The sequence below is a fragment of the Cavia porcellus genome, unplaced genomic scaffold (genome assembly GCF_034190915.1).
Source record: "Cavia porcellus strain 051 isolate PalLab524CR breed Dunkin Hartley unplaced genomic scaffold, mCavPor4.1 scaffold_6, whole genome shotgun sequence".
NCBI lineage: Eukaryota > Metazoa > Chordata > Mammalia > Rodentia > Caviidae > Cavia > Cavia porcellus.
The window spans coordinates 48564456-48591647 of NW_026947489.1; the positions used below are offsets into that span (position 1 = coordinate 48564456).

The 27192-nt window shown below is 43.7% G+C and overlaps 1 protein-coding gene across 2 annotated transcripts in view; it reads left to right on the forward strand.

The window, feature by feature from the left end:
* Nucleotides 1-27192, forward strand: part of Tmem178b (transmembrane protein 178B) — a 398102-nt gene that overhangs the window by 342890 nt on the left and 28020 nt on the right. The window contains exon 4 of one of the 2 annotated variants that reach the window (XM_023567511.2): nucleotides 9055-18525. The exons of the other annotated variant lie outside the window; for it this stretch is intronic. Coding sequence (XP_023423279.1) covers nucleotides 9055-9305 — 251 coding nt within the window. The 3' untranslated portion in view covers nucleotides 9306-18525. Of the gene's footprint in view, nucleotides 1-9054; nucleotides 18526-27192 lie in introns of those variants that run through there. 2 annotated transcript variants of the gene reach the window in all.

Genomic DNA, 27192 nt, shown 5'->3' on the forward strand with positions numbered 1-27192 from the left:
CACACCTCACAAGGACACAAGTCAGATGGGATCAGGCCCATGCGATGTCCCTCACGTAAGTTCCATTTTTATGAGTTTATATTATTTGTTTATTTAGGTAGTGCTGGGGATCAAACTCTGGCTATGCTGTATTACAGTAACTTTCCAGCTATCTTTTTATAAGTCTGATCTCCAAATATATTTAGGGTTGAGGTACTGAGGTCCTAAGGCAGTTAAGGGTTCAATATAAATAATTCAGTTCATACAACAGCATTCCCAGATTTGCTAGGCACCCTGAAGATGTATACAAACCAATGAATGAAACTTCAGGTTATCTGATAGGAATCTGAAAGTAAAGTCCATTCTCCATATCCATGGGAATTGGTCCTGAACTCCCCAGGGCTACCAAAATTTGTGGATGTTCAAACCTCATATAAAATTTTCATAAAATATCTATATATCTTCCTGTGTACTTTAAATCATTTCTAGATTAGTTGTAATATCTAATATACAATATAAATGTTATATAAATAAATGTTCTACTGTATTGCTGCAGGAATTATCACAAGGGGGAAAGTCAGCACATGTTCAGCACAGACAAAATCTTTGCTTCAAGTATTTTGATCTGCAGTTGGTTGGATCTTCAGTTGTGTAAGCCACCTATGAAAGCCAACTGTGTTCTCTTTAGAAGTGATGCTGACTTGGATGAATGGGCTAGTCCCTTCAGCTGTTTGAGTGGGGACACTGCATTACTGTGGTATAAATGTGCCAGGGTGAAGAATAGCCTTGTGGTAGAAAGACAGCCTCAGAAATACAAAACCCTGCCTGTCCCAGAGGTATGGCTTCTGAGTTCCACTCCTGGCAGTATCTCTTCCTAAGAGCATTTGTAGAGCCTGCAGAATGATAAGTGACTTTGTCTTAACTCAAGGCTCCATCCCTGCCAGCATGTTCTTTTCCCAAACACATTTGCAGTCCCTTGCCTCATCCCCATGATTCCTTACAGCACCTTTGATGTGAAACCTTGTGACCTGCCTATTGACAGCTGATGATGCAATAGAGTATAATTCAACACTGATTTATATTCCATGCAGGTCTGAGCATAGCTCTAAAGTGTTCTCGAGAGCTGGATGCTGCCGGGGCATTTAATCTAAGAAAAGAAAGGATTTAGTATGCACTGGCTTCCAGGGATGAATGTGCCACCATTGAGGGAGGAAGGATTCTTTCTCTGTTTGCTGATTTATTCCTTTATGGTTTTAAAGATTGGGTGGGAATTGGAGGGGGCTATCTTAGGAAGGACTTGAGCTGTGTCTGCTTAGACACCTGACATGCACATTCAGACAGACACTTCTGCAGCACCAGCTTTGCAGAAACCTGTAGGGTTTGGGTCAGAATAGAGCCCCTCTTCCCACATAGCAACAAGGGAATGGGTCAGGGTTGGGGAGACTGTCCTGGCATCTATCTTGGGGACAGAAAATGTCACACAGATGGATTTCTAGCTCTAGAAAGCTGGAGAGACTATGTACCAGTGAAGTTTTGGACACAACTTGGTCACACAAGGAATAGAGATTTGGGGAAATAACTGTGCATACAATATGTAGCCACTCTGAATCCCTATAGAACCCTCGAGAAGGCCTTGGTTTCCTAGGAGATGGTATCTTGAATTACTAAAAGCATCTTTGCTGCTAGCCTGAGGCCTAAATTCTGATACTGTTTGTCTACAGTGTCCATTTCCGGAGCATCACTGCAGTGTAGTATATGTATTTTTTGAGAATCCCTAAGGGATGTGGAAACACATGTCCTACCCTCACCTTGCTGTGTAGGCTTATTTGGCGACAACTACACTGGTGACACTATCTTGCCCACTTTGTGCATCTGCAATTAGCACTCGGAAGCGGGCTGAGCAAGAGTGAACTCCATAACTCTGCATATCAGTTTAAGGATATCATGGCCATTAACCTTTAAGATGGCCCTGCATTGCTGATTAAGTGTTCCCTGGTGACATTTCAGAGTTACAGAAGAATCTGCTGTTCCCAAACAATGTTATCCTGGCCTAGCCTTTCTTAACTCAGAACATACTCCAAGTTCCAAGTTTCTATGTTTCTTCTAGCAAAGACATCATGCTTTCTGTAGCTCACAAGCAGGGATTCACTGAAGCAGTCACTGTAGGACCCCCGAGTGGCCCCAGCATGAGAGCAGGATGTTAAGGAAGCCAAGTAGACTGGCAAATTCTCATCCCAGCCCAGGACTTCCCAGATATATTGGAAGCCTCATGTTTCAAGAGTCTTTCTCCACAAACAGGCAGGGATGGTTGGTCTCCTTGCAAAAGAAATAAGGCTTTGTAAAATAAAAGAAGTTAGAAAACAAGGCAATTTTGGCTTATGGGTGTTGTAGTCCATTTTTTACTGCTCTTACAAAATATAGTCATGTGACCAATGATGCTTTGGCCAGCAACACCACATAAATGATAGTGGTCCAATAAGGTTGTGAAGGAGCTTTGAAAGCTCCTATCTCCTGGGAACATTATATACCTCTACAGTGCTCACAGGGCCATAAAATTGTATGATGATGCACTCATGAGAACCTATCCCATCATTAAGGGATGCATGACTGTCCCTGAGACTGGGTAACTGTGTAAAGATGGCTTATGTGGCTCATGGTTTGGAATGTCAGGGAGCCCAAGAGCATGGCACCAGCATGTGGTGGGAGCTTCGTGCTGCTTCATAACAGGGTGGATGGCGTGGTAGGGAGAGACAGAGCAAGCATGCTTACTCAGGTCTCCCTTCCTCTTCTTATAACACTATTAATGTCACCATGACAGCCCCAACTTCATTGCCTCCCAAATGCCCTTCCTTCAAGTACCTTTAACACAAGAATTTGGAAATCAAGTTTCCAACACTTAAACTTGTAGTGACAAATGCCAAGCATAGCATGGGGGTAGCATTGAAAATCCATGTGTGGTCAGGGTACATAGTGAACCCTGGGATGAGGTTGGAAGAGGGAGATACTCATATGAATCAGTCATGTGCTGAGGGTAGTTCCAGCAAGAGAACATGGGTTTGTGCCAGAGAGTATGCAACACAGGACAAGAGGAGAGTCAGGCACCAGGAAGTCTGAAATGACAAATGTAGGCTGAGAAGCCCCTGATAGACTGAGAGGTAACAGCTAGAGAGGTGCAACGAAGCCTGGTTTAAGGGCAGCTTGGAAACTGAAGGAAGAGACAGCCAAGCAGGCAGAAGTTGTCAAATAGCCAGGAAACTAAAGCTAGCAAGAAACCCAGAATCTAGTATTTGACAACCAGAGAAACATTAATTAGGGCTGGCAGTGATGTGAAAGAGATGGACAAGGAAGCTATACTTGCTATCTGAACAGGAGTCCGGGCAGGAAAACAAGTTCTCTTTTATCCTCCCTGGCGTGGAGGGAGCCGCTAGAGGGCAGCAATCCCAGAATCCTGGAAGGGGCCTCCCTTTCTCCAGCCAAGCATCGACTCAAGAAGGAGGTAACTGTCCAAAGCAGGGTGGCAGGTCACAAGGTGACATTGTTTATCCAATTCACTGAAAGAACTTCCGGTGGGGCAGACATCAAAGGAAGCTGGTGCCCTGTCAGAAGGCAGCATCTGTGTGTACACAGCTCATTACTCCATGCACCACAGCTTCCTGCTCCAGGTGTTATATCCAAATAGGGCTACAGCAACCCTGCAGTCCAGAAGGGAGCCACTCCCTCCCTACTACAGGTCTTGTCAGTGCAAACTCTCAGGCTACAGCTGCTTGGGGTGGTGCCGTATCTGTCCCTAACTAGACCTCCCACTCTGAGCCCATGCCGGTGAGAATCCTGGCATAGAGAGGGTAATTAGTTTTTATTTCTCATTCGAGCCAGCTTTGACTGGCTGGCTTGTGCCATTGGCCTGGAGGGCTGCATTTGAGGAGTCTGAGGTCCTTTGTAGGACCAGCAGGACTCAAGGTTGAGACTGATGGACTCTTTCTGCCCGTCGTGTGGATTTGTCACTGACAGAGCAGCCACTGGACTTTGCTGTCCCAGGGAGAGTTCTTGCAATGACATATTTTAGGTTCTCCTTGAAAATAGGCAAGACAGTGGTTTGCAGAGATGCTTAGGTCACTAAAATCTTTTCTAGTAACAGATCAACACAGAGTTATTCTACTCAGAAAAAGAGAGCGATCTGGCAGTCTTATCTACTCCTTCCTTCTTCTCTCTTCTGACACATCTCATGGAATGTGATTTGAAAACTACTGGGACAATTACTGCTTCAGAAGGAGGCAGTGATAATCTTTCTGGGGTGATAATTAAATTGAGATCCAGGAGGAGCCAGAAGGCCATCTGGGCATGAAAATAGCAAGTGCAAAGTCCCTGAGGTAAAACATGCTTAGTGAGTATGTGACACAGAATGCTCTCTAGTGTGGCTGGAGTTTAGTAAATGTGGGGGTCAAGATGGGAAACTCACTCTGATAAGTATGTGGAAGCTACTTAGGTAAGGCCATGGGGGTAAGATACCAGAGTTTGGGTTGTATTTATTGGAAGTTATTGAATGAAAAGAATCATCAACTGATTAAGGTTTTAATATACCACTGGTTATTGTATGGGGCAAAAGTAGAAGACAGGATGCCAGTGATGTTATAGTGGTTCAGGTGAGAAATGGAGAAAACTGGACGTGGACAGTAGCAATCAACAGTTCTCAGTTCAGGTGCAGGGAAGGGAGTGTAGCACAGTCTCATCTCAGGCACTGAATTTCTAGGACAGTAGGGCACTGCCCAGGTGAGGACCCCGTCCTGTTTATTTCTTGTCACTATCCTGTTCTTCTGTCAATCCTACTTCCATGGGCAGCCCTCTCACATCCAGCATGGTTGTCTGCATCAGAGTTACTCTTACCATCTTATTCCTCCTTTTCCCAGCAGTACTAGACCTGGTAAGTCTAAAACCATCTACCCCAGCTCCCTGACTTCACAGATGAGAGGTCCAGAGCTTTCTTCCTCCCTAGTCTGGTGCCATTTCCACTTCATCCTTAACTTTCCCTTTATGCATGTCTCTATCCCTACTAGATCATGCGCTCTTTTTATTTTCAATTTAATTAAAGATACTTAAGGGCAGGAATAATATCTGACTCTCCCTTGTATTGTACTAACGTCTAGCACAGTGCTTGGTCCATAGAACCAAGCAGACATAACTGCTGTTCATCTATTCTGTGTTTTACGGGGCCCACTACCACAGGAACCACCCCCCACCCTGTCACAGATAACCTGTCCCTCTACTCCAGACTGACCCTGCTTATTACAGCCATCACTGCTGCCAGGCAAGAGCGACACTTGAGACTATTACAGCCAGTGTTCCCAGTACAGAGATCCTTGTTCTCCAGCAGAAGGGCTTCGGAGTTGAATTATTTTCAGTTGCTTGAAACACAATAAGCCTAGTTAGTATGGGTATGATTGGAATTAGGCCCAAACCCATAAACCCATGTCGGGGGGTGGGGGAGGTTCTACTAAGAAGGTGTGATTACAGATTACACATTATTACTATTGCCTTTCTTGAACCTCACTAAATGGTTATGAGAAACATGATGACAAAGTCTAAAGACTTAGCCTTGGAGGCCATGGCCTGTGGCTTCATATTTCCCATAGAGAGGGCTAAATACGGACTTTTCTGAACAGAAGCCCCCTTGTGTATGTCAGTTGCTCTTGCCAGCCCTGTGCTATTTACCCAAAGGTCAGCTTCACTTTTAGTGAATAAGGGAGGCTGAATCCTGTGATGGATATTGTTGTCCTTTCATTGACACATATTTTCCCAAAACAGGCATTTAAAATCTGTATTTTATTCCTCAAAGGCCTTCACTTAACTCCAGCAAGTGGCTGGGGAAAGTTCTGGCACCCTGAACTCCCCAGTTTGCTACCAGTCTACAGGTAGAATTATATACATCACATCAGAGAAATCGGTCATGCAGGGCTTGCCCCACCTTGTTTATCCTTTTCTCCAGCTGTCCAGGACAGGATTGCTATTCATCAAAGCACATAATTGATTCAACCATCAGAATACTGTGCTTAGGCAGAGAGGCAACACGTTGTTCATTTGGCTCAGTTTTTGAGAATTTATCTGCCTGCATATGTCCATTTCTAATTATTAAGATATATTTTCCAATTTGAATTTATAATCAGAGAAGTACATAAAAATATAAATCCTTCTTCATAACAGAAAAGAGCAGCATATGTAGAAACAAACACAGCTTGTTCCAACTGTACCATCTTCGTGGAAGAGAGCTTCCTAGTAGATTTCATAGATGCCCACTGAAAAGGTCATTTTAAGTGAGACCAATAAGATTTTCCTGTCTGTGGGGATATTGGCAAGAGTAATTGGGGGAATGTGTGAGACAGGGTCTCACTGTGTAGTTCAGACTATCTTTGAACTCACTATGTAGCCCAGGATGGCCTCAACTCACAGCTATCATCCTGTCTTACCCTCTGAAGTGCTACCTTGTACGGATTATGACAAGAGGAATTTTTCAAAGGTTCCAAAATCACAGAAGAATTGGCAGAAAGATGCCTGTGTTAGACAGCTTTCCATCTATGCGACTAAATACTTGAGAAAGCCAGTTTAAGGGAGGAAAGATTTATTTTGGCTCATAACTTCGGAGGTTTCAGTCCATGGTCTGGCTCTATTGCTTTGCGCAGGGTGAAGCAAAACATCATTGTAGTGAGTGTGTGTGGAGGAGGAGGTTGCTCACCTCATAGGTGCCAGGAAATGAAGAGGGGAAAATCTAGAGAAAAAGAGGCCAGGGATAAGATATACCCTGAAAGTTACTCCCTTAGTGCCCCACTTTATCCAATTAATCTCCACCTCCCAATAGGCCAGTTAGCTATGAATTCATCAATGGGTTCATCCACTGGTGAAGTTAGAGACCTCAAGGTTCTATCACTTTCCAACCTCTCCCACCTCCAAACACTGCTACATTAGGGACTCCCTAATATGAGCCTTGGGCAGCATATATCCACACCATAATGATGTCCCTGTTAACTCTTAACGTAACAAAATGTATGTTATAAAGAAGTTGAGTCATTCCCAATTGGTAATTAGCTCCACATGGAGATAATCCCTCCACTTATCTCTCCACTCACAATTTGTCACCCATACCCATTGTGTCTTGCTCAACCTGCCAGCAGAGTATGCCACCAATTATGTACATCAAGCTCACCAACACAGGTACCTTGAGAAGACCACCACTGTTTTGAGGTGGAGCCTTTCTTGCAAAGCTAACCTTTGGACTCAATAAAGAGAACAGTACTACTATTGAAAAGTGGCCCTATTTTCCACAGCATTCTTCATAAATATACTTTCTATCAAGTCTTTGAGGGACCTCAGTCAGATCCAGGATCCAGAGCTTTAATGTGTAAGATGCTACCTCAGTCCATATCCCCAGCTCAGAACTTTTTATCCTGCTTCAGATTTGTGCTTTCCAGTGCTTCACTCCTCCCAAGGCAGCTCAAATTTAAACTTGTCACTGCTAATGACATCACATGTGCACATGAGCTATACACATGTGTGTGTGTATGTGCGTGCGTGCACACACACGCGCGTGCGCACACACACACACACACACACACACACACACACACACACGTTTGGCCCTACATCTAAATGTTAGGAATGGTATCATAGCCACTCAACGATAGCTTCCTTGGCCAGTAACTGGAGGTATCATGGCAGTGTGTGAGCCTCGAATAGGCCAGCTTATCTTTGTCCAATTTGGGTTATTTGAAACTGCCAAGACATACTTTCCTTTTGTCCTGCCACCTCTGCTCAGTTGTTGTCTCCTTGTTTGTGCCCAGAAGTCACTCCTCTTCTTTCTCCCTGCTGCAAAGCACCCCTCTGCCCTGACACAGGATTCCAGCATCCTGCTCCACAGCAATCATCTGAAAAACTCTCAAAAACAAAAGATTTCCATGCTCTCCCTAAGGCACGCTGATTCTAAAAGTCTGGGCTAAGACCTGTTCCACAGTCATAACTATCAGAGAATTCAGTTTGAGCCCCAGGGTGGAATGTGGGGCAACCTGGATGCTTTGTAACTTCTGCAAGATTGAGACCTCTGTTCTCACAAGTGATGTTGGTGCCATGTGTACATATGTGCATCACTGCTGTAGCCACACACGCATGCATTCACATACATGTGCACATACTTCAGATGCATATAGATGCAATGCATACCCATAAACACACAGACATGGGGCATATTTTAGTTATATAATGTCTGTGTCCAGCTAACCCCTGACAGTACTTTCAGTTGTCACATTATCATTCTAAAAATGATCATTCACTAAGCCATTATAATCTTCAGGCTCTGGGCCCACCTTACCAGAACCTCATACCTCCTGCTGATGAATGCGGTCACCTCCCAGCTGTTCCCCTACCTCCGAACTGTCCCCTATACTTGTGCCTTAATGGCCTTTGGAAATGCAGATCACAAAGGATTTCAGAGAGTTAGCTTCCCAGGGAGAATACTTTGGGAAGTGTTGTCTTACAGGAAACAGGAAAAGATATCCAGGAGTTGGAAATCTGAGAAGACGAACTGAGAAGGAACATTTTCTCTTGGTAGTCAAAGAGTCATTGGTGAATAGATGACAGGGTACTTAACATTGTACAAGATGTTCTATATAAGAAAGGAAAAAAAGATATATTTCCCATTAAAGAAGTGAGATCTTTTCTGTCTCCAAAGAAAGACAGTGAGTTCAAAATGGTTTAGAGAAAGGAACCAAATGATCTCCTGCCTCACTCCACCCTGCAGGAAATGCTAATGAGGCATTTATTTGGTATATTTTCCCTAATAAGAGACTCGCTGATCTTTCAAAGACTGGCAATTATTAGAGAATAAGGAAATGAAGATCATTTAGTAGTATTCTTCTTCCTGTGTGTCCCTTTCAGATGGCACCCTTGGTTATAGCCTGTTCTTACCTGGATCTCCTCACTTCTCCTACTCAAGAAAATTGAAAATGTAATAATCCTAACTTCTTTCTTTCTCTCTCCTTCTCCTTTTCCCTATCCTCCTCCATTTCCCTCCCCATATTTGTTTTTCTTCTCCAGGAACCTTCTGCATCATTTCACTGTGCACCTGTGTGGCTGGGATCAACTTTGAGCTGTCACGCTACCCACGCTACCTGTATGGACTCCCTGACGACATCAGCCATGGCTATGGATGGTCCATGTTCTGTGCATGGGGGGGCCTGGGCCTCACACTCATCTCGGGATTCTTCTGTACCTTGGCCCCCTCTGTCCAACCTGTCCCGAGGACCAACTGCCCTAAATCCAGACCCGAGAATGGGACAGTGTGCTAAAATACAAACCCATACATTTATATATATATAAATATATATATATATATAATATACATATATAAAACAAAACTAAATCAAGACGATGTCAGTGCCAAGGTAGAGTTGAGTTGGCTCAGGCACCTACATCTCACCGGACTTTGTGTTGTTTCATCACCAAGATGGGGACAGTGTTCCCATACTGTGGCTCTTCCATCAATTCTTGACTTTGGCTTCATGGTTTCTTGAAGACACGGTGAACATCACCACTTGGGATAGCACCTTGATCCCCGTCACTCATGCGGATGTGGTGGTGAGCTGGAAGGGACAGTGGCAGTGGTCTGAAGCAACCCAGGTGTAGAGAAGGATATGCCATGGCCCGGGCCAACAAGCGAGGACACCACCCCCTCCCTCCTTCATCTCACAGGGAAACGCGGCCCCTAGTCCATAGAATGTAACCACGTCTCTGGGGCCATTTCAGAACCACTTCATTTTCTGCTCTTCCTGTTCTGAGATCCTTCCTGGCCCACCAGCAACACACACGGAATGGATGAGAAAACAAACAGAAAGCATGTTTTCTCTTTGTGGCCAAACTTTCGACAAAGTTTTAGAGGTGGGAAGGGGAGAGAACACGCTGAAAGGCACGACCCACTTCAAAAAAGGACACTTCGGTGGATGCTCAGAAAACCCCTTCTGGCCTTCCAGCTGCCTTACACCCAGTTAAACAAGAGGCCACCCTGTCCTCCCCACTGCACTCCCTCGGCAGATCGGAGCCTTGGAGTAATGCTGTGATGTGTGCGTGCGTGTGTGTGCTCTGCGTGTATCTTGGCTGGTTTCCTTTTTTCCTTTCCACTTTTTAAATAGAAATATTGCATTGTGACTGTTTATCACTGTAGTGGTTTCGGGGCCCAAAATGGAGGCCAGGAGACCTAAGAAGTATCACCCGGGGGCCAGGCCTCTGTGGGTGCCAACAATGCAGCTGCAGATCCTTGAAAGGGAAAAGGAGAGAGGGAGGAATGAACAAGTGAGTGTGAGTGAACGAATGCATGAATCAATGAGGTGGATGTTTTCTGAATGTGAGGTTTTATTGCTTGTGTTGTACTTTTTTTAAAATTATTTTTGGTACAGCTCAGATTCCCAGAGGGCAGAACCAAGAACAAAACCACTGGGCCAGAGGACCCTGTGGTTCTTCACACTGCAGTCTGGGATTCTGCAGGATTTAGTCCTCTTAATTGTGGAAGTTCAAGACACAGCTGGGCACAAAGGCCATGAGAGAAGAGGGGAACACACGGTTCAGGAGGGGCAAGGAATGTTGCCTCTGGCTGCTGTTGTATAAGTACATATACCAAACAAGACCTTCACTCCCCATCATGGGGCTGTCCTCTGTTACTAGACATCTACCCCTTTCCTAGGGGTGACCTCTGTATAAATGAAAGGAAATGAGTTACATGCAGAAAGCACCTGCATTTCCCATGGGCTCAAGTTTGTGTGTGTTGTGTAAATTTATGGAGAACTCTCGACTCTTTCCATCCTCCTCTCCTTCCTCTTGATATTCAAGGCCATGAATCCCAAAATAGCTGTCTTAGTGGCCAGCACCCAAACAGAGGCGGAATAAACCCACTCCAGTCTCGGGCCCACTTGAGCAAATTGGCATTACAAGTGCCAGCAAGTGAAGCCAGCCAGAGAGTTGTGAGTGCTATACGACTGGCACAGCCCACAATCACCCCCGAGGCCCAGCTGCTGCCAAGCAGCCCTGGGAGTGGGGAGGGAATCCAGTCTGGTGTAGCCATGGTGAGCCATGTAACAGAGCATCCAGTCGTTTCATAACAAATATGCTTTGGGAACTTTGCCAACTCAGCAGCCTTCCTTCCCCCATGTGCTCTTTCATCTACATGTTTTCCGGCCTATCTTCCTTCCAGTCTCTCCCAGTCACCTCCTTTACTCACCTACTAACCACTGACCTTCTCTTCTGTCCACCTGTGGTAAGTCCTGCCTGCCTCCTCTACTCTTTTGAATGGTGTATGTGTGCAATGCATAACCACATAGGACATTTGATGCTGACGAGTGGGTTTGGGTGGTTCTTTGTGCAAGAGTGTCTCTCTCTGTGCATTTTTATGTTTGTCTCAGTACATGCCTGCGCACAGGTGTGGGTACACTGCTCAAGACTTCCTCACCAGGGACCCTCGTGAGCTGCTGCAAAAGGTCTCAAGTATGAGTGTGGGTGTGCCAGGCATTGGGAGTGAGCTGGGTAGCAAGAAATGCTATTGGCTTCTCATTGAGGTTTCTAGGGGTTATTTTTAAAACAAAGCATTTATTCTATGAGAAGGGAAATTATTTGCAAGAAAACCCAGTTTTTCAATTGGGAATTTTAATTTTTTGTTCAAAGTTAGATTTCTCCCTTAAGGGGAAGGACATACTTGGGCGTGAGGAAAAGTGAAGAAAAGTATCTCAGATTGAGAGGCCTTGTGTCTTCCTTCCAAGTGTTTTGAAATAAGCAGGGACAGGCAGGTGTCCACAAGCATCCATTTGGATGAGGGGTATTTTCTATGACTAGGTGCAAATTCCAGTTGTTTTCCAGTTGCAGAAAAGTAGGGGAAATAATTCTAAAGGGGATGATTTGCTATCAACTATAACATAAGTAGCCACATTTCAAAATACTGCCTCTGAGACCCAACATTATGCCTTTTTAAAATTCCATGCTTACCATAAATAAATCATGTGCTCTATCAATCACTTACTTTTGTGACAGACCTTTGACAAAGCTTCCTGCACCTCTTTGTAACTTGAGCATCCCTGAAATGTTAGGAGATCGCCCAAGAAAAGTTGTAAACCATCTGGCTCAACTCAACATCAGAAGAGCCAGGCCAGAGTGGCTTTTTTTGGCAATGGGTTCAGATGAGTACAAATAAACACTCTGGGGTCTATTTCCTATTTGGGAACAAAAACCACTCCCAACCACATGGTCAGGGTGGAAGCCACTCTAGAGCTGGCAGGTCCTGGCCAATGGGAAAACTCGAAGATGACTTTGACCCTTCACGCATAGTGTTGTGACCACATAGTGTTGTGACCACAAAAACCATTCAAACAGCTCCTGAAGCTTTTTGGCTGTGAGATGGCTGAGAAAGAAGCAATGCACAAGCAAGAAAAGAGCCTTGACTTAGGAGGCTCTCTAGGTCAGACACTACTAACTTCAATCCAAGTACCTTCTAAGGGGAGTTAGTGGCCTCAGTAAGCCTCCCAGTTCCGATCTAGGTCAAGTGCAAAGTCCTTATAGTCTAGTGCATACAAGGTATATGGTGACGCATGTCTTGCAAGCTCCATGAAAATCCAACTCCTTCCCTCCCTAGTAAGTTAGAGATTTGAGAATGTGAATGTCTCCTGGAGAGAAATCCTATTTCTTTCTTCTTCCTTTGGAAGGAATGGTTTCTTTTCCTCTTTCCTTTTCCTCTCTCCCTATTCACTTCTATTTTCCTTCTTCATCAGCTTTTGTCAATTTGTTACTTCTTCTCTAGTGAGACTAGAGATAGACCCCAAGCAATCCGCTTGTTTGTTGTTGATATAGGTTTCGTGAGGAGATCTGTAGTGCACTGACATCAAAATATAAAATGTAAAAACAAACAAAAAAACTGTGCCTCTTCCAACTACAACCCTCCACAAGCCTTAGCCTTTTAACAACTCTACCCTTTTGCCTCCAGATATCATGAAGGCACAAAGACTGGACAGCACCAGGTGGGGACCAGCCTTTCTTACCCTCATGCACCTGCACAGCACCTGGGGCCCTGGCACCATATTGGTGTAATCTCCCACTGTGGGTGAGTGGATCCACCTGGTTGTGGTGCCTTTCTTTCCATATTCTGTCTCAATAATGTCCACATTCATGCTAAGAGGCCTAATAGAAAAGTACCACCCATGTGTGGCTGGCCTGATTTCAAGGAGGATGTGCCAGTTGGATCTCCAAAGCCACCTACATGAGTCAAATTCAAAGTAATGGAAACAATACAGTACTCAGAGGCATTTAAAATGGACTATCTTTACCTGGCTTATGTCAGGAGTGTTAACTAATTTTCAAGTGTCTGTTGGAAGTGGTGGAGAAAAATACCCCTGGGTCATCTTTTGGTGTGGCTGTTGTGGGATACTTGGTTGCTTCCTGTAGTTTGAGTGAAGTTGCTTTTAATTGCCCCTCTGCTCCAGGGACTAAGCACCCCTGTGAACACATCTCACCCTTTCCAGGGAAATAGGATGAATCAGAGTGAGAGCTGATTTTATCACAGATAGAAATAACTGTTGCATACCAGCTGAACTGTCTTTGGTGCTGCCTTCCAGCTGGTGTGTGACAGAGGAAGGGGACAGATTTTTAAGCAGGCCCACAAAAGTTGAGGCATGCAAATGATTTTGATGTCTCAAAGTTGACTTCTGGGACTGTATGTGTCATCTTTTCATTGATGCTGCCATTGATGGTGCAAGCTGTTTTTGAAACATTATTCCTAGTTCTTACAATATGTTATTATTAGTTATTGGGTCTTTCTCCATGTAATACATGCACATTGTAGATTAGAAAAGTAAAATACAATGCAGAGTGGTCATAATTCTATTACTCCAAGGTATTATTGTTGTGCTCAATGATAATGGCCATAACTCCAAGTCCTACCTATTTGGTGGTCATCTTTGGGTTGACAGCTGAAGTTAGGAGGATTTTGAATGGCTCCAGAATCACACTGGCCTGTACAGAATTCTTGGCAGCAGGAGCACAGGCCTTTGAGCCCCCAAAGATAGCAACAAGGCCTTTGAAAACTCAGTGCCAGACTTAGAGTGCAGGTAGAACAGGGCTAAAAGATTCCTATTTGGGGGGAATTTCCTCTTTCTTTCTTCTACTTGCTCTTCTTTTTCCCAGGTACCACCTCAGTTTAATCATGGGTAAAAGAGCACTAAAGCCAGAGTAACTCACTAACCAAGCTATGCTTATACAATGTAGTTACTGTAAATTTCATTTCTGCTCTGCACTAAAATGACTTGGGACTCTGGGCACTGTGTCTTCTCCATACTTGAACTTCCTCATCTACAAAATGAGGATAGTGCTAACACTTTACCTCATGGTATATTAAAAGTGACAAAGAAATTGCAAAGTGATTTGCAAACATGAAGTGTCACATGAATTATGCACTGATCAAATTACCCCACAGCAGCAGAGCCCCCTCTAAAATAGAATTCTTTCCTCTGATTCTTTGCCTTGCTGCTGAAGGAAGAATGTGGAGAGAGGTCATCCTGGCTGCTGGTTATACACAGCCCTCTGAAGCACATGAGGGTTTTTTTTTCCCCTTCATTTGGGCTCTCCAGGGAAATTGGCTCCTTAGCTTACTTTATCCATTTCTGGACTTCTTTGTCCAAAGTGAGTTTTGCAAAGGGCAGTCTCATCCTTCTGGACTATCCCCTGAAGTGAAGGAATGAGAAAACCATATAAAGCACAGGTGAGCTGGAACAGTTGATCTTTAACCGAGGCATGTGGTTAGTACCTTGTTTTTTTTTTTTTTTTTAATAGTTACGCTGATATTATTTCTAGCTACATGCCTGAGTGGTGGCAGTGAATCAGATTCCAAAAGGTTTCAATGAGGTTTCAAGTTTAGGGTGGGCAAAGCCAATGACTTTATCAGATGCCTGTGGGTTTTTATAAAAGGCCCCTGGATGGTTTATTCACCAAGACATGTTCCAAGTATGGTCTTGTTAAGAAAAAACAGAATCCTAGACTCAAAATAAAAGAATGCACTTCTCAAAGGTTCCCTGCACTTTCTGCTTTGCAGTGAATCAAGTATCAATGTTGTGTTGAGACTTTCCACAAGGGGAGTCCAAGTCATTGTTCACTTTATAATAACTGCCCAGCCAGTAATGGGGGAAATGGCCAACCGCATAGGTGTTCAGTTTCAGTAACCAGAACACTGGCCCTCAATCTGGGAGTTGCCCAGTGATGGCTCAGCCTGGCATCTCTTTGACAGATGCCAGCCTCATGCCCAAGGATTGACGTTGCTCCTTAGGGAACCCTGTGACTCCTCCTTCCCCTCTCCTGTACCTCAAGCTTCTGCTTTCCTCTCTGGGTGGCCCAGAGGCCCCCTCTCGTCTGTGTGTGTGCCAGTGTGTCTGTGTTGTGCGTGTGACTCAGCCTTCCATGCAGAGAGCTTTCGCAGACTCACCCTTTCAGCTTTCCCACCTCCACCCACGTGTGACTGTTTTGCTATTCAAGACTATCTGTAAAAATGTACAAATAAAAATGGAACCTGAAAATAAAGGGGAGGGGTATTGTGACTACTCAGATGCAATGATGTAGCCCTCAGTTTTCTGAGGAGGTAAGTGGACTGCCTTAGAGTCTTGGGTCTGGTGGCACTAGGAGGGAGAGATACCTTCACACAAGAGACTTCTGATTGCTCCTGAGTCATTAGTGTCTGCTTAGAACTCTCTGTTCTGAAGGGGGTTGCCTTTAAAGAAAAATATATCTCCCCAAAAGCAAGAGCAGTATCATCCAGTTCAGCAGGGTGAAGGTCAGCAGAGGTTGACACCCAGATCCCACCTCGGGGTAACACTAGACACTTTGTCACCGGCTCACTTGGGGCCTCAGGTGAGTCCTGTTACCTCATAGTGTCTCCATATCCTCTCAGCCTAATGAGGGATAGGGGTCTTTGGGGACTCCCAGACACCGTGTCTCCAGGTCCATTCTGCTGCTGTTTTCAGAGACTTTGTGCCCATGCTGGTTGTTGTATGCTAACTGCCTCGAGGTGTATCCAGAGAGTTTTTCCCCCTGCCACTCTTGCCCTGCATTTTTACACCTTGGAAAGTAACCTCAAGAGAACAGCAGTTTGTGTTCAGAGTCCAAAGCCTTTTATTGACCTTTTCATTCTCAGATGCCTTTTCCTACCCATTTTGATGATCTCATTGTCTTTACTGACAGAGCTTTCTGTGCTGGGCTGAGGAGGAGAAAGAGCATCAAAGGGGATGATGGGTATAAGTTACCTTGTAATCTATGACTCGATCTACAAATAGGACTCTCTCCATGTCAGAATTAGGGAGTCTGGCTAAGGGATATTCCCAGGTGGGAGCGAATGAGTGTTGGTGGTGGAGGGTTGGAGGCCATGGACTCCTGCAGGTTGGAGATGGAGGTTAGATGCAGGGACTTTCCCAATAGAGAAGTGTCTGCTTAATGATTCAGAAGCAGAATCACCATAATGTCTTCAATATAGTGACAGGGAAGGACCTCCAAGGCTAAGAAGAAGCAGGAATGAGCAGGGATGGACAATCCCCCAGTACAAAGGGCTGCCTGCCCCCAGGAGCACCCCAAGCTCACTTGGTGCCAGCACCCTTTCCAACCCATGGTTATAGGCACCTTCAGTCTAAACCTTCATCTTCTCTGATGGTCCATGGTGATCATCTCTGGAACCAGAAAGTGATTTCCACCACCACTGACCAATAGAAGTATAATACAAGCTATGTATCCTAATAGCTACATTTTCAAAAGTTGAATGAGACAGGTTAAATGAATTTCCATACTATATTTTAACCCAACATATCAGAAATATTTCAACATGCAATCAACATAAAAAATATACTGGAATATTTTATGTTCTTTTTAATTTTTTTCAAATGAACCCTTCTAACTCCAATGTTAATTTTATTCTGAGATAATGTCTCAACTTAGACCATCCACATCTCCCACAGGTGGCTTCTGGCTACTGCCTAGACAGTGCAGATTTTGTGTCTTTATTAGGCAGCAAGGTAGGGTGGCCCTTACTGGTGAGTCACTCATGTCATAGGTGTCACTGTAGCTGACAGACGTAGGAGGTGGATCAGCTGAGAGGAGGAAGCACACAGCTGTGTCCAGGCTGCTATCTCGCTTTATGTAAGGGGAGATGCGGCTGCTGTGAACTTGGTATCACATCAGCCCCAGAGGGTGCCAGCATGATCCCTGGGTGACCTTGATGACAGTCCAAGTCCTAGAGGGAAAAATAGATCATGTTCTTCAGTTGTAGGAGCATCAGCCATCACCTTCTCTTATTCAGATGTCTTTTGTCTCAGAGAGGCCTTCTCTCTGGGAAGTGTAAAACACTCCACAACCTTCTGAACCTGGTGAGGTCACCAGCTAAGAACGTCTTCCCAGTATTTGGGGCTGTTTTCTCCATCTCTCAGTTCCCTTACATTTTTGTCTGAAAATCAAATGCTAAAACAGGACAAACACTGGGAAGAGACAGCCACAAGCTGATGGGAAATAAAGTCTCCTAGGAAGTAGCAGTGACAAGTTCTATCCTTGCTCTGTGACTTAGGCCACCGTTGCCCACCTTTTCTTTCTGCTTGGAGACCTTTCTTAGGTTTGAAGAAGCTCTTGTTCAGGAAAAAAAAGACAAATAATGAGACCTTAGCATAGAGAACAGAATAAAATATGAGCTATCAACACCTGGGCATTCTCATAGCTTTTCAAAATATGTGACAAGGTTTGATTCATTTAAAATATAATGTCCTGAGCCCTGTGTTACCAGGCAAAAGAAAATAAGCCAATTGGTTGGGTGTGTTTTATATATGATGGTTAGACAGGGGCCATCACTGACAAAGCTCTCAAAACAGCTGGAGTGTTTATGGTCCACCAGATTATTGCTTGGTCAATATAAATTTATTTACCTTTAATTTGCATAGTGCTTTCTGATTGGTTAAACAGGGAGTGGCGTATACTACAGAATTCAAAAAATGACTCTCCCCTTGAAGGTAGCAATTCCTGTGGTTATTGGTGCTAAAATAAGATTAAATATTATGTTAATTTGTTCTGATACGATGTGAATAAATGTATTGTTTAATCTTAACAGAATGCTACATCTTATCAGATCTATTGTACTGTCTGTTCCTTCTCATAATTAATTAATTAATTACAGGAAAGGTGATCCAAACCAGATCTTGAAACTCTTGTGATATTCAGAGAGCAAGTTAGCAGGGATGTGGGAGGGGGGAATGAAAAGGGAAATTGCCAGGTTCCTGTGACTTTAAAAGGACTGAGGAAGCAGAGAGCATTTGGGGACTTCACTGAAACTGACTGCATCTTGCAATTTTCTTTTTCAAATTGGCAGAAATACTGTATTTCCATCGATTGAAGAAAAAAGTGGTAATTAATTAAATGACTTGTTCATGGAAAAAATAAAAATAAATAATCTGTCAGTTGTGGAATGTAAACTGATTAAAACAATTAAATAAAGAAGATCATGTTGTGTGTTTTAAACAATTGTGTCTTCTGTCTGCTTGAGGGTTATGGGGAGTGGGCTGTGCAGAGATTGCAGTATTTGACAGAGAACAATATTGTTCCCTCGGGTTTGTATACAAATAGTACAGTGCTTACAGAGACAGCTAACTGAAAACTCTTAATTCAGAAGGAAATTGACAATAAATGCCTTGAGATGAGTGAGGGTGGGAAAAAGAGATTCTCAAGAGAAAAAAAGAGAAACTTGTTCTTTTTCTGCTGTTACTTTTAAAAGGTTTCACTACATGCTAGAACCACTAGTTCCATTCTAGCTCCCCAGCCTATTTTCTAGCTATCTGTCTTCATCATCTCTTCCCCTAACTTAGAGTTACAGCTCCTTTCTACCCATCTACATTTTAAGTGTCCTGTGTAGGAAAGCTGGGGGGAAATGGAAGTTAATTGGAGGAAAGTGCCTTTTAACTGGTCTTGTTTCTCAATCAGCATCTCTAAGTTTAATTGAAAAAAACTGGTTCTATATGATGTTAAGGGAAAAATAATTTCTAGAAAGAGCATGAGATCTGGAAGCTTGTTGTATAGGTAGGAAGAAACAGGCAGCCAGAATTACTTCCTGGTGCCACCTAGACCCCTGGGTCTGTTGCTTTCTGGACACCAGGGTGTGCCTGGCTGCCGCCTCCACCCTGAGATGCATGTGGCTTTCTCTGCCACTCCCACCAGAATGCATCCCTGCTTTTCTCAGGCAGCAGCTCCTGTGTCAGAACCTCAGGTGGGTGCTCTATTGAAGGAGGCCAGGGAAACAGATGTAGAAACTTTTTAGCTTTTCTATTGGGTACTGAGCTCTGCCTCCCACCAGACTCAGACAGCTAACAATTCCCCAAACATATATGATAGGCAGAGAAAGAGGGAACACTGTCTCTTGGAGGTGGGATACCAAAGGGAAAAGAAGGCATCCTGCAGGAGTACATTGGAAGAATGGCCAGGTGGGCTGGGGATTTAGCTCAGTGGCATAAGCGCCTGCCTTGCAAGCAGGCAGTTGTGAATTCGATCCCCGGTACCAATAAAAAAGAAAAAGACAAAAAAAAGAATGGCCAGATGGATATGACACAAATTACGGTCTTCAAGGTACTATCACGACTGGTAGCATTTGTGGGAAGAAATACACAATATAGGGCATTGTACACAGAGACCCACCTGTGTGAATCTAGTCTGACAAACAATGTAATCAGTGAAATTTAGAAAATGAGGAGGCATCTTGGGAGTAATGGTAGTAAACAGTAAATCATGTCAAAAGTAAGTGCAGATCAAAGGTAGGCGCTACACAGAATAGACCGAGAAAAGTTGTGAGTAGAGATGAATATGAGGAAATGGAAGACCAGCGTCCTAACCTCCACCTACCCACGTCTGTCTGAGTAGCAGTATCACCTGGAAGTGAACAAGAACGGAAACACTGCCTAAGTGTCCAAGACCTTCCAGCTTTAGTACCTTCAAGAGGAAGTGGGTGGAATTAAAGAGCCCTGCCTTGCTGGTTGGAAGTGAAGAGATGGGGAGATCTGACCTGAATGTAGGCAGAGTCATAGCAGCTTGTCTGAGGCAAAATACCCCATGGCCTGTTGACAGCCTGGGCTAAGCCACAAAGTGACAGTCTGTTTTTCTTTCTCCAGTGAAATGCAACTCTCATTTCCTCACCTGTGATGAATTATGCAATCACTGGGTTTAGCAGAGAATTAGGTTTGTGGCCAACACACAGATGCTCCCTCATCCCAAGCCCAGTGCCTCTAAGCACAAATATCCCTACAGTGAGAACTATAAGATAATTGTTCTTGATGAGGGTGTCTTCCTTTACCTGGCTTCCCTGGTAAGAAAGGCAGCTCCAACATCTATAACCAAGTCCCCAGAATACTCAGGGTGGCCCTTGGAAGGGGACTTCAGGAATTCCTGCCCAGAACACCCACCTGGGGTTCTGTGCCCTACCTGAAGCCACAGGGTACCATGCTATGTTTTGTGGCATTTAGCACTTGCAGATAAAACCTTTGTTTTCCTTGGGATCTCCTCAGGAATAAATTATCTTGAAGATTAGGAAGTCTGAGGTACTCATCTTTGTACGCTGATGACTAGCAATGTTTAGTGTGTAGTTAAGAGCTCAATAAATACTGATCAAAACCAAAGCAATAGCCCTCCATCGAATCCTCCCATTGGGGCTTAATGGCTGGTACTAAATTCCTTAAATGTGGGGCATCCTCAGATCACCATCAGCTTCAGTGATTTGCTTGAAGAACAACTGCAGAAGAGCTGTTATACTCAGGATTCTGTTTTACGACACTGAAAGGATTAGTGAAGGTTCACAGGACACAAGAGGGACCAAGGGCACAGTTCCATTGTTCTGTCCTGTGGGTTTGTGCCACAGCACTGAATTCTCCCAGCAAGGTTTTGGGGCGACATGTACAAAGTACTGGCAATTGGAAAGCCCATATAATCCTGGGTACCTGGTGATACTGGAATACTTGGTCATTTGGACATGGAATGCCCATGTGGCTGACTTTAGTTACTTAGTCTTCCAGCCCTGCCAAAGGTCAAACTGAGACCCCACAACCACACTGTTGGCATGAACTGTCCAGCATGCTCAGGGAAGCCAGGTAAAGGAAGACACCCTCATCAAGCAGAGATATCCCTGGGTTTACGATTGTCTTCCAGGAACCAGTCAAGTGTCAGACTTTTTCCTGGAATGTGCAAGGTTTGGTCATCCCAGCCCACCAAGTCAACCTTTACTGCACACTAAGCTACAAGATGGATTAGAACAGTGGGCATGGTAATGCACACCTGTGATCCCAGCACTCAAGAGGCTGAGGCAGGAGGATCACGGATTTGGAGGCAAACATGGGCTACTCAGTGAGTTCAAGGCCAACCTGAACTGCATAGTAAGATCCTGTCTCAAAAATAAGAATAAAAATAAAAATAGGTTAGAACCAGCACATTTCTTGTCCAGATTAAAGTTCCTTTGTAGGTATCCAAAAATTCTCTTCCTTCTGATCCTCTACAGATAAGCCTGGCCAAGCTGTCTGCACAGGTCAGTGGTCTTATTCCTTTCTGCTTCTCCTCCAGCAGCTCCCTGCGCCCTTCGTGGGAGGTTGGGGTGGGGGTGGACTCAGGCACTTGAGTCTCAAAGCAGATCTGGACTTGATTCATGTACACAAGTTGCATCCCTTGGCATCCTCACTCCGTGTCCTTGTAAAATGGGTCTTCCTACACCTGCCTCAGACTACTTTAAAATGGAAGAGTCAACAAATATGACAGGATGCCTGGCCCAGAACTGTCACAGGGCCTGTTAGCCTCCCTTCACCTCCTCTGTCTGCCCTTATGCTTTATGAAGAAAATTTTCCATTTTATCTAAGAAGAGTGTCTGAAACCTACCGATTGTTCAGCGTGCCACAGGGACCCAACTCACTTGCCGTAGCAAAAGCTGATGTACAGTTGAAGTGTGCATAAACTAAAGGCAAGCATGTTCATTGTAATCAACTATCCTACCCAGGCACACAGTTGTGTGTAATAAAATCACGCTTTGAAGTGTTTTAATTGAGGAGAGGATGAGACCAGAGCTCCGCTTTACAGAACTCTTCCTTTCCCAGAAGTGAAGTGCTCCCGAACCTTGCCACTCCAGGGGTGGTTCTGGGATACCTGCCTTATCGTCAATGGGAACCTTGCTAAAAGAACAGCTCGCATGTCCAGCCTCAGAATCACTGTTTTCATATGACCTCAGACCATCCCCATTTCCACTGGTCTGACCCGTTTGCCTGTTCATTTCAACACTGCTGCTGGGATCTTTTACCTAGGATCAAGATATTAGTAGCCCTTCAAAGGACCATGAACACAGGTAGTTACAAATCCACCATCAGCCTAAGCATCACTTTTTTTTCTTTTACCTTTTTAAAATTTCTGGTTAACATGTATAAATTGTACATAATAATGGAGTTCAGTGTGACATTTCCATTCACGCACACAGCAGGTGCTGTTCAAATCTAACCTCTCTTTTATATATCCCTATCAGCCCACACCCTTCCCAATCTCCAGTAATTACTATCCACTTTCAGGTTGACTGCGTTAGGTATCAATGTTAACTAATAACCCTAGAAAGATCCTTTCTACTGGGCCTGAGCCTGGCTGTTAAGGTCGGCACCAGGGGAACAAGTAATTGGGCCAAGTAATTGGGTCTGGTTTCTTGCAACAAGCAGGTGTCAAGGATGCATCAACTCTACAGCCTCTGCCGCTAAGAAGATGTGCAGAACCTGTAGATTTTAGTCACATGAGACAGCAGACTTGGGTTGTTCTGGAAGAGGACTCTGCTTTTGCCTGTTCTTAAGAAAGCCCTGGAGTGCATCCCCAGTGGATCTGAAGGCTGAGGGATAAAACTCACTGCCCTTACATCACTTTGTGTTCTGGGGTATATAGTTTTTGATAATATATTTTGTGTCAAGCATGGTTCTGGGCCATGGAGATGGAGCAGTGAATAAAACACACAGAAATTTTTATTTTCTAGAAGAGGGAGGTTATGAAATAAGTAAAGCACACAGTGGTCAATATCGAGATAATCTAGTTAGAGAAAAATAAATCAGAAGAGAGTAGAGGTGAAAGGTGCTGTGATTCTCTATGAGTAAGAAGATGGCATTCCCATGATGGCCAGTGGAGGAGAGGGTGTGGGACTAATCTGCCTTCCAGTCATGGACACAGAGGACCCTGGATCTGACATTCAGATCATAAGGTAGAGGGAGAGGAATGGCGTGGGGAGTAACAGAGTCCATTTTAAATCAAGTATTGGATGTGACTGTATCCCCCTGTGCTGTTGCATAAACTGTGGGATTCGAAGTAGGGGTTTCCCCACACTATGGTGTTAATAAGCCACTATTTAGGGCGGGAGGGAGAGGAAAAAAAATAAGCCACTATTTAAATTTTCTCCCCATAGCTCAACTTGTTAGCAAGAATTGCATCTGCCACGAGTGTCGTAACATGGCGTTTCCTTTGGCTCACTTTAGCTCTGATTATGTGTCACCAACATATTTTAGAATGGAGTTAATAATGTCTCTCCCATGGTGAATCCCAGGCCAACAGAATTCCAGCCATCTGTATCAGGACACACAGTTCTCTGACTATGACAGCTTAATTGCATTGTTGTGTACTTAAGGATCACAGATCTCTCTACTAGGTAAAGAGATTTTGAGGAAGTCAAGATATACCTTAAACACAGTTATCAGTTGCTTTCAGAGGATCTTATTTACAAGAAGGATTGTTTCTGTTTGAGAAGAAAAAGACGCCATTTCAAATGATGTGCAAATATGAGTGTTTGGTCAAAACAAAAAATTTTTTTGTGTACCCCTTCTCACAATGGCATCTTTGAAGTTGGTTTTCTCAATCCTTTTAGCAGCAGGTTCCAAATTCCTTGGGTGCTTATCATTATAATTGATGGTTTTAGGGTGACTTTTTTCTTTCTTCTCTCTCTCTCTCTCTTCCTAAGGTGCTGGATCAAACCCTTGCTAATGCTCTGCAAGTGCTCTACCATGGAGCTACATCTTCAGCCTAACTGGTGGTTTTAATAACTTGATAAATGTTCTAAAGTTTCAGACTTTAAAATGTCGTTATCTCTGAGGTTCACACACCAGAACAGTAAAGATTGGGAATGCAATCCACAACAAAAAGTCAAATTTGATAATCCATACCTACAAAATAAGTGGAAGAATCTTCAAAAGATCCTGCTTTAGAAAAATAAAATGATGTCTATGTAAAGTATTTCTTGTTAACTCTAAACCAAATGGGCATAGAAATGAAATGGACTTCAAAAAGTATTTAAGCTTGAGAATTTGGTTTCTAGCCCCTTAGAGGTCTATCTTATTACAACTGTCAAATGCTAGGAAGATTGAACATCATCTACACTAAAATTAGGCCTGGGAAAAAATAGATCTATCCTTAGCTATTTTCAAATCCAAATGTGGATTCATCTCATTGAATATTGCATGCACTGGAATACATATTTTATTCTAGAATAACCCAGTTCTTCGTATACTGAAACTAAAAGATACAATGGGTTTTAAAGAGATTTTTGATGGAAAATTTTGATATGACATTTTATTGAAATGAAGAAACAATGTAAAAAACAAAGGATTCTTTAAAAGACTTATTTATTCATTGGACAAAATAAGGAAAATAAAGAAAGATAAAGAGGAAGAGAAAAGAAGGAGGAAGGACAGGAGAAGGAGGAGGAGGAAGAAGAACTCCATTTTATTCTACCACCCAGAGGTAACCACTGCTAATATTTTGACCTGTTTTCTTCCTAGCTGCTATTTGTTCAAATAATTGTTGTCATGTTGGATGTGCAGCACAAGTGTTCGATGTATCAGCTGATGGAAATAAGGGGACTCTCCTCCTTGCACTAAATGCTTTATCCTCGAATTTCTCATCATCTTCCTGCTTTAGTACAGAAATTTTCTGCCTTGAAAAGAGTTCAGTTTCAACCTTGGTCTGCAGACCTCGCTCAGTTCTGAGTTCTGCAGGATGCTTAGAGTGCATAACAGTGAAGCTACTTTTAATTTTGCCTCTTATCTCTAAATTATTAGCACAATGGTTTTGCCAATAGCAAAGCTGCTGGGTGGCTGCTTCTTTGTCATTTAGTGGATTGATTTTCTTGATAGAATTATCTTTAATGCTTGCTTTGCCTGTTGTTAGTTATCATGAAGTGCACAGAACACTTTGCTGTGACCTATTACTTTTCTCATTTCTCTTCCTTTCCATGCTACAGTATCTGTCTCTGTCTCTGTCTGTGTCTCTGTCTCTCTGTCTCTCTCTCTCTCTCTCTCTCTCTCTCTCTCTCTCTCTCTCTGTCTCTCTCTCTCTCTGTGTGTGTGTCTGAGTCCCGCTGGTAGACCAGAAGGAAAAGCAGTTAGGAACAACTGGGGTGTAGGGATTGGCTGTGGTCTCAAGACTTTTACGTATTTTTTTAAACAAATAGACTATAATGTAAATGACATTCTTTTGATTTGAACCATACACAGCCTGGGTAACATTCACAGAGGCCAGTGATGCAAGGCTGAGGCTGAATCCCAGTCAAGGTGGAGGCAGATCATGAAGAAAGTGGAGCTGATGCTTGCTTGTTTGTACAGGAACTACTACTACGATTCTTAGAGTGGCCACATTTGTCCATGATTGGTTGCTGGTGAGCAAACTCCTGTTGTCTGTTTAAGAGTATTGACTTGGTAAGGAGGGGCCTCGAAGGTAGGATGCTTTGTGGAGCTAGGCTGTAAATAATTAACCCAGGCCTCTCCACTCCATCACCAACCTTCACACTAGCAAATCTGCAATAATCTCTTAATCTGATCTGGAAAGAATACTGGCATACCCACTGCTCTGGGTTCAATTGTGTTTCTTCCAAAGAGGTGCTGAAGCCCTGACCCCTGGTCCCTAGCAATATGACCTTACTTGGAAGCATGATTTTTACAAATGATCAAAGTAAGATGCAATCATTAGGATTAGGCCCTGAATCGATATGACTTGTGTCCTGACAAAAAGAGGAAATTTGGACCTAAAAACACCCAAACAGAAAATGCCAGGTGAGTGTAAATGCAGAGATTAGGGTGACACATCCACCAACCAAGGGACACCAGGGATTTCCAGCAGGGCTAGGAACTAAGAGGGGCATGGAACAGATTCCATCATGGTCCTCAGAGGGAATCAAGCCTGCCAATGCCTCGATCTCAAACATCCAGCCTCAGCAATGGCAGACAATGAGTCTGTTGTTTAAGTCTCCCAGTTTTTGGTACTTTGTTATAGCAGCCACACAACACTAAACTACCTATTGTTCAGAGCAGGGGTGAACATGGGGAGTCTCATTCTTCAATGACGTCCTTGTCATTTCGAAGAAGCATTTCATGGAGATACTCTCCTTCCCTTAACGCAGAGTAAGTTTTTATCCTTTCTTTGGCAGCACCTACATGCTGAGCCCTTGCTAGATCCTAGCCCTTGTGCCAATCAAGCCCTTTAGTGTACTTCTTAGTCAGCTCATTACCATGACTGTCATGGTTTATATCAGTGGCCCCCAGGTCTCATGCATTTGTATTATGAATCTGTGATTGGTTCATTGCCTAGCGCTTAGATTGATGGTGTCAGTGCTACACCCACATACAATGTAATGGCAGGAAGAAGGTGTGTCCCTCTCTCTTGCCAATTTCCACCTTGCTGTTTGCAGCTGCAATGAACTGAGGCCCTACCATGCCACCCTGCCTTGGAGCCAACTAAGTATGGACTCTCCTTTCCAACTTTGGGCATCAGGTATTTTGTCTCAGCAGCAAGTAAAAAGTAACTAGGACCTTATGCAGAAAGCATGGGCATTAGCAATGACGGCCGATGAGAACAGTCTCAGAAAGGTTAAGTAACATTCCCAAGGCTCACAGCTGGTAAGCAGCAACTTAAGGGTTCAAAACCCAGATCTCTCTAGCTCCCAAATTTATATTTATAAGGACCATAATGTACTTGTCTTTCCTTTAGGTAGCTTATCTTTTCAAAAACCTTAAACATCTTCCTATTTACCCTTTCATAGCTCCCTCTAGATTCTTACCATAAATTCAAATCTGTTTTGCTACAGATTCATATTTTTCTTGAGGGTAAAGACAGTTCTCCCCATCTCCACTCCGTGAAAGCAGACATTGGGCAGTTGAG